General features: G+C 45.9%; 1 protein-coding gene across 2 annotated transcripts in view; it reads left to right on the top strand.

Annotated features, from left to right (window-relative positions):
• The first annotated feature begins 490 nt into the window (after positions 1 to 490).
• ST6GALNAC3 (ST6 N-acetylgalactosaminide alpha-2,6-sialyltransferase 3) overlaps positions 491 to 8,095 on the top strand; it is a 511,603-nt gene continuing 503,998 nt past the window's right edge. For both annotated transcript variants that reach the window (XM_032425779.1, XM_032425761.1), the window contains exon 1: positions 491 to 657. In XM_032425779.1, the coding sequence (XP_032281670.1) occupies positions 640 to 657 (18 nt within the window). In that variant the 5' untranslated portion in view covers positions 491 to 639. The remainder of the gene's footprint in view (positions 658 to 8,095) is intronic.

Genomic DNA, 8,095 nt, shown 5'->3' with positions numbered 1-8,095 from the left:
GTGGCAAATAATTAATTTTAGATGAGCCCATCACAGCAGTTTTAAGCAGAGCGAAGGCTCTATCGTTAAACAGCCCAGAGAGAATTTCATCTGCTACTTTTGAAGAATCCTTTGATGCACCCAAAGCCTGTAGAAGGGTGATTCCAAACCCACTTAACTTTTTAAAAACTGGAATGTCTGCAAGGGGTTCTCTGATCTGCTAGAGGAGACCGAATCGAGAAGAAAGGCCGCTTTCTCTCCCCAGCAGGACCCAGATTCCTGCCTGCTGCCGAGCAGATTTCGTATACGTTGAACCACAGAACATTTATTGCGGGGGGGGCGGGGCGGGGGAAGTAAGGGAGAGACAGAGAAAAGAAAAAGTAGCAAGCATCCAGGGGCAGCCGCGGGAGACCGGGACGGCACGTAATCCGGGGGCGGGGCCTCGGGGGCCGCCAGCCAGTGGACGGGCTCGGGGGCGGGGCCGCGGCGCGGGGGGGCGGGGCCTGTGCCCGCGCAGCTCGCACGGCGGTCCCCTTATTTGGATCTGCGGGAATGTGGGCTGGAGCGGTCCTGCCGCGGTACCAGTCTCCAGCCTGTCGCCGGGACTGCCCCTGACCCAGGCGCGCCGCTGCTCGGTGGCAGAAGGGCCGGCGGAGCGCCATGGCCTGCATCCTGAAGGTAACGACTGGGATCTGTGGCTCGGACGCGTGGTTGGCCAGCCCCTTGCTGCTAAGAGGCAAGGAGTCAGCCGCGGTCCCACCGCATCCTCATCTCAGTTGTCTTTTCCTGGCATTGATTTTCTTTTTGTTCCTTTGGCAAATGCATATGGAGGGAGATTCTGAAACATGCAGCTGGCACAGCTTCTCTTCCCACCATTCCTGCCTGCTCGCGCCTGCATTGAAGGAGCTGCAGACTGTTGGCTCCAGGGGAGAGTAGGGCTGTGTGCCGAATAATGGGGATGGCAGGGAGGGGAGGGGTGCTCCCGCGGGTCCCGCGGCTCCGTTGCCTGAGGCCTTTCAGGAGCCAAGGAGAATGGAGAAGAGTCTGGGCATGGGTTACTGGTGGTAGAGGATATAGCACTTCGAATGGGCGTGAGAGTGAGCAGAGGGGGGGTTCTATTGAACATTTGATCTCGTGAAGACAGAAACTTCTGAGTTTACAGGTAGTCCCTTAGGAATGAGTTTTCTGTGAGATCTGCTGACTTTACGTGCCATTAACTTTACTTTGGAAAAGTTCACAGAAGGATGTTTTTATTAGTAGAGAATCTGTGACCCTCCTTAAGCTCATAAATTTGAACAGACCCAATGATTTCACTCCATATTAGAGTCCGCTGGACCACTCCTTCTTTGTTGAGTTTTCTTTCTCCAAGTCTGGTTTCTTAGCCTGGACCAAGCATCGTTCTGGGTTTACACCTTTGTGGTGTCAGATGGAAGGACGTGGGGTCCGTGCCTCACTTGAGAACTTCTCATTCCTCAGGGAGAGGTGTTTTATTTGTTTTTTGTTTTCATTTTTCTCACTCCTGTCTCTCCTCGTGCCTAACCTGCCTGACTCCTGACTGCCTGAATCATAAACATTCAGGGCCTAAAGGTTTCCTGGGCCTTGACTGGAGGATGCAAAGGCTTGTTTGTTCCAAGGTTGGGGGAGCTGTGTGTGATAGAGGAAAACACCAGAAAAAGATTTTTGTTGTTATTTATTGTGAAATAGCATTTGTTTCTCTGTAGGATGATTTGAAGCCATCTACTGTTATACTAGTTAGCTGTGTCATCTTATACCATGCCTTGGTGTTAATGATACAAATAAGAGACTAACCTAGGAGAAGTGTTGTTTTTTTTTCCTTAAAGTAAAGGAGGTCAGATATTTCCTGTGACTTTTCTGAACTTCCTCTCTTTGGTTTTGGAACATTTTCTGGGACATAACAAATGGTAGCAAGATCAAGAGGAAATACGTAACACATCGGTATTACAGTATGGGATTTTCAACTTGGAGACTCTTAGCGTAAGGACTGAAATAAGAGTATGAGTCATTCTTTACTATTTATTATATTATTAGCTGAAAGGGAAATTGAGGAGCATGACATTTATCATTGGCCATCTTCTTTGGGTTTCTCCCTGCCTTATCTTGCATATGTTCCAAACATTTTTAACTCCTACCCCAAGCTACACATGAATCTGATCCAGACTCTCTTTTCAAGCACCTCACATTGACCTCAGACATTTGGGGGCACATCTGAGTCCTCCTTATCTTTCCTCCACTGAAATTCATCTGGGATGCAGACAGGTAAACTTCAAAGAGGTTTGGATTCAGAAAGACCTAGGTCTGAATGCAGGTTCTGCCCATTGCCACCTGTGTGGCCTTGGACAAGTTACTTAAATGTCTCTGAGTCACAGTTTCCTCGATGTAAGATCAAGGTAATAGCACCTACCTACCCCACAGGCTGCTGTGGGAATAAAGTAAGATAGGGGATGAAAACTACTCTGTGGCATAGGCATTAATATGTGCTACTTTTTTCCTGACATGTAATGATAACTAAGGTTTAAGGAATCCTTAATATATCTTCTGCCTATTTCGTATAAATATAACTCTCATTCTTACATCAGACCCTGCAAGGTAACGTTGTTTAAAACCCCATTTTACAGATGAGGAAGTCGAGGCTCCTCAGTTTAAGAGATTTGCCCAAGGCAACAGGGTTAAGGTCGAAGTGAGCGTGGGCTTAGACCCAGATCTGCCAGCTTTTCTTATACTTTAATGCTGTTCTCTGTACTTTCCCAGGTGACCACTTTCTAAGATGTCCTGATACCATTCAGAATCCTTACCACATTTAAGAAACAAAGTACCTTTGTGCAGTGATGGTCTCAATGGCCTATGGTAGGCCTTATCCACTTCTGGTCTTTGAAAATCCATACATGGTGGAGTGGAGAGTCTGGAGACCTGGATTCAGTGCAAGCCTGACCTCCTGTGTATGATTTTAGACAGTCATGGCAGCTCGCTCATTTTAGAATGCAGAAAATTATAATAATTCTCTGGCAGGATTTTATGAAGGTAAAATGATGGACTTTTTTTTTTTTTTTTTTTTTTTTGAGAGAGAATGAGAGAGAGGGAGCATGAGAGGGGGGAGGGTCCGAGGGAGAAGCAGACTCCCTGCCGAGCAGGGAGCCCGATGTGGGACTCGATCCTGGGACTCCAGGATCATGACCTGAGCCGAAGGCAGTCGCTTAACCAACTGAGCCACCCAGGCGTCCCGATGGACTTTTTTTTTAAACAAAACATTTTCTGCCACATGCCAGCCCTGGGCTTGGCATTGGCATTACAAGATATATGAACCATTGACTTGGTTCTCAGGTGGCTTACAGTATAGGAAAGTGGATGGAAAGTAAATGAACGTTTATGTTACAATGTGAAGAGTAACAGACCTGTGGAAGGCATACTACAGCACGGAGGGAGAGAGCAATGAACCCTCCTACTGACTAATTAAGACAGGCTTTCCACGTACTGTATTGGAGCTAGATTTTGAACACTTCATTGGATTTACTAGCGTGGAGCTTGTGTTTTTGAAAGATAACTTTTGAGGCCATGTCAACTTTACTCTGTGGGTGAAAACTAATTTTCTTAACAGATTTTTGAGGTCGATTTTATTTTCCATTTTTATATATGAGAAAACTGAGATAGAGGTTGATTAAAATATCCTTATGGCCTACACAGTAGTGACCCTAAAAGTGGGGATCTCTGAGTAGCTAAGAGGAGAAGCCCATGCCATGGCAGCCAGGGAAGGTCCTTTGCAGCACATACAACTGTCCCCTCGAGGTACTGTGTATGGGGAAGGCCCAATCTGCCCCTACACAAAGCTGGCTCTCATAACAGAACGACGATTAGTACCTCAATAATCATTTAATTGTAAAATACATATTCACTCCACATCGCCTGGGCTTTGAAGCCAGAACTATGTGGGTTTTAATTAGGGCTCCACCACTTACTAATTGTATAACCACAAGCAAGTTTCTTGGTTTCACTGCTCTGGTTTCTGAAATGGGGATGATCATGTGTTCCTCAGTGAGAATATCTGCACATTAGAAAGCATAGGCTAGTTATAGTTCAGTAAAAACGAGTCCAAGTCTTAGGATCCTTTCTTGCTATGCTCCTGGTTAGGCAGCCATCCTGGGTGGCTGTGCTGTTGTGAATAATTAAGGCAAGGACCAGTCTTTTTCCAAGGAGTGTTTTAAAAGTCTTGGAAATTTTGATAGACAAGAAAGGTATCTCATTTGTATTTATTTGATGGCTAGTGAAGCAAAACTTTTACATTTATATTAGTCATTTGTTTTCATTCTTCTGTACATTATAGATATTTAAAACTTTCATGAAATAAAACTTGTTTATATTTTCTTTTATGAGTTCTACCTTTAGTCGGCAGGTATGTTTTTGAGCACAGTATCTGGTGCACTTTTGGTGTTTAGCAGTATTTGATGAATTGTATTAGGTTGCCTTTGTATCCAGCACTAAAGGGATCACTGAGTGGACATGTAGACACGACACTTATGCGTCATTTCTGCCTTAGCAAAGATCACGGTTTTGCCAGGGTGAGGAGACCTATGAGCACAAAGCAGTTAGACGATAACACGACGGTGGCATGGCTAAGCCACCGCTTTCTTCCCTCCCAGTCACCCAGCCCCGTGTAATATTTACTCAGATGGATGGGAAATTGGATGACTGGTGATATCAAGTCATGAACTTGGTGTCTTCTCCTTTACTTTTCTTCCCCCTGCCCCAGACCTAATTCGTCACCATATTGCATCAATTATATCTAAAAGAATCTCTCAAATCTGCCTATTACTCTCCATTCTTCCTCTCTCTGCCTCGTTCAGGGCCTAATGTTTGCTCTGTCTTTTGAAGTAGCCTCCCTTTCTTCAGCCTCCCCCAAATCTTACCCATCTTCCACATCACTCTCATGGTATTGTGCTAAAGTGCAGTACTGATCAAGCCATTTATAGGCTTGAATGCTTGGTTTGGCCCCCCAGCCCCTGGGGGATGAACCCAACTGGGGTTCACGTTCCCTCACCATCTTGCCCTTGCACACGTACCTGACCTCACCCCCTGGTGCTCCCTCACCATGTCCCTCACCCGGACACTTACCTATACTCATCCCAGGTCTGTAGATGTGGCACTTGCTCGTGGCTCCATGACATTGTGGTACAGCAGTGGGATTAACAGCCTTGGCTGTTAAGCTTGGCGACCTGCTTCAGCAGTGAGATCCATCAGCCTCCGCTTCCTCAACTGTGGAATTGGAACAAAAACAGTGCCTACTTCTTCAAGTGATGAGGAATAGATGAGCTAATTCTGTAGAATAGAACCTGACATATCGTAAGGCCTAGATAATCATTAGCAATCCGTTGCTGTTGGCATGCTGTTGGCATGCTGAAATTCCCCCGCTATCACTTTTCCTCCAGCGACAAAAGTCGTGCTCATCTTTCAGCTCCTAGGTCACTGTCCCATGGACGGCGAAGCCTTCCTGTGCTTCAGCAGGTTTCCCCGTGCTCCCGTGGTCTCAGTTCTCATCTCGTAGCAGCAGCTATTACCCTGTACTGTCAGTTCGCTGTTTGCCTTCCCGACTCTTCTGTTTGGGAACTCATCAAGGGCGGGGGCCTTCAGTAGGTTGATCAGCTAGTGTTTGCTGAGCACGAGGAGTGAATACTGCTAAGGGTGCGGGAGTATATGGACAGAGGTATGGGTGGCTGCCCAAATGAGTCTTGGGGACAGCAAAAGCCTTGTCTTATTCAACTTGGTATCCATAAGAACCTGCCTGGCTCTCACTGAAGTGTTACCTAAATATTTGTCGAGTGCCTAAATGCATTAATGTATTCGTTTTTTGTTTTTTGAGATGCCATTTCTAGACATGGGCCTAACCTGTCCTCTTTTGTAAACAGATGAATTCTTCATAGATATAGCATGGGTTTTTCACTCTAACGTATAGCAAGCAGGTTAGAGCTTATCAGTTATTTTGCTCCTTAAATTCCTTCTCAGTTTGTTTCTCGTGCATCTGTTACTCTGTCTCCGATAAAATCTGGAGCCAATTTGAAATCTGGAGGGAAGGGGAAAGGAGCACTGGACTGGAAGGAGGAGACAAGGCAGTGCAGGAACGGCTTATCTTTTGTTATGATCATTTTGGTTCTCCAGGTTAACAGAAACAAACAAAAAAGCAAAAGTAAAAACAAAAACAAAAAACCCAACACCCACCATCCCAATTTGTGGTTCTCATCCTATGAGGTCTCAAAGTGTTTGAAAACAGTCTGGCTTCGCTGAGCCTGGAAAGCCACGGAGACTTCATAGATACACAGATTATAAATCTGAAACTCTAAGATCACCCCAGCAAGTGGAACAGACAAGGCACTTGGTCTAATAAATCGGCTACGACGTTTCTTTCTGACGTTTCTGCTGCGCAGGGGATGCCGACGTGTCGGCAGTGGTCCTGGCTAATTTTCAGCCTTAAGGTGACTGAACAGAATGCTTTTGCAATTTCCAATTGCACACTTTGGGGGAGTTTCTTGTGGAGAAGCAGTGCTCTTTGGATGAATTGAGAACAACGGCAACAATAATAGTTGCTCTTTATTGAACACCTAGAGTGGTCAGCCTCGGGCCTGTGCTGAGTGCTTTATAGACGTCATCTCGTGCAAACTCGTATTATAATGAAGACACTGAAGTTCCGGAGAAGCTGAGTAGCTTGTCCCAGGCCCTGTGGTTAGTAAGTGGTGAAGATGGAATTCACCTGGCTCTGTGTGGTTAGGTAGTGTGTCTTTTGCCTTCAGTGCCAATTTAAGTGAATGTTTGTGGGGACTTGTGTTTATTTCACCCTCTTCTACCCAGGCAGTACTCAGTCTAGACAGCTTCCTAACACCCGCCTGGTCGGGATCACTTTTAGCTGTGTTGTTTTTATCGGTTCCTTCTTCAGAGTTTCCTTTGTGACCGAGGAACTAGGGGGAATAGAGGGGCCACAGAGACTGGGGAGGTAAGAAAGTTCTAATTCTGCCTCCAACACGGAATAGCCCTTTGATCCTGCGCAAGTTACGTGACCTCTCCCCTAGCCTGAGGAACCCACGGGTCCCTTTGGTGGGGGAGAGTGAAGGAGAGGGGTCGTACAGAGTTGGATTTCCCCTTGGGCCAGGCTTCGGGGCCCCTCCAAGGCTCTGGGAAGAGGCCCTGGATTTTTGTATTTATTTATTTATTTATTATTTATTTATTAATTAAAGATTTTATTTATTTGACAGAGAGAGACACAGCGAGAGCAGGAACATAAGCAGGGGGAGTGGGAGAGGGAGAAGCAGGCTTCCCGCGGAGCAGGGAGCCCGATGGGGGGCTTGATCCCAGGGTCCTGGGATCATGACCTGAGCCGAAGGCAGACGCTTAACGACTGAGCCACCCAGGCACCCCGGATTTTTGTATTTATAATTTTATATTCATTTTCTTAAAGAGACCCACAAATCGTATAAACTTCAGGCTCCCCAGCCTGGACCCCCTCTGGGGCGTTGTTGGTGTCCAAAAGAGTTAATGCTTGCAAAGGCACTCTTCAAAGCAGAATGCACCGTACACATATGGCAAAACTATTATTAGTATTATTAATAGTTAGATAACAGCTTGAGTCGAGGAAACCTGTCTTGGGAACTGGTGGGCTTTAAAGAAGCGTTTAGATTTGAGGAAAGCAGAGGGAGCCTATTAAGCTTTCCAGTAGATGACTGGGGAAAATTATGAAATCTCCTCCCCAGGAGGAAAATTTCTATCTGTTTGTGAAAATTTAACACACACTTGTGCCTGAGGGTAGGGAGTTGGAGGAGTTCTTTTCTGTTTCCTGGCTTCTGGGAAAAGTGGAGGAAGACATTTTTCTAATTGGAGAGAGTAGATTTACAAGTGCTACCAGGATCCCATTACAGAAAGCTGCAGTTAGCTCCTGGTTATTAAAAGGCTCATTATTCAGTTTATGGATTATCCAGATCCTGTCCGTCCCCGGCCGATCTGATGTACACCTTTTATGCATTTTACTGTCAATTAGCACCTCCACCAGAGTCAGGAAAGGGAGAGGAGCTAAACCCCAAATTGTTTAATTCCTCTCCTTGTTAACAGCTGTGTCAAGGGT

This window comes from Phoca vitulina, unplaced genomic scaffold, assembly GCF_004348235.1.
Source record: "Phoca vitulina isolate PV1807 unplaced genomic scaffold, GSC_HSeal_1.0 scaffold2, whole genome shotgun sequence".
NCBI lineage: Eukaryota > Metazoa > Chordata > Mammalia > Carnivora > Phocidae > Phoca > Phoca vitulina.
The sequence above is the reverse complement of the archived record's forward strand: the minus strand, read 5'-3'. Positions and strand labels throughout refer to the sequence as shown.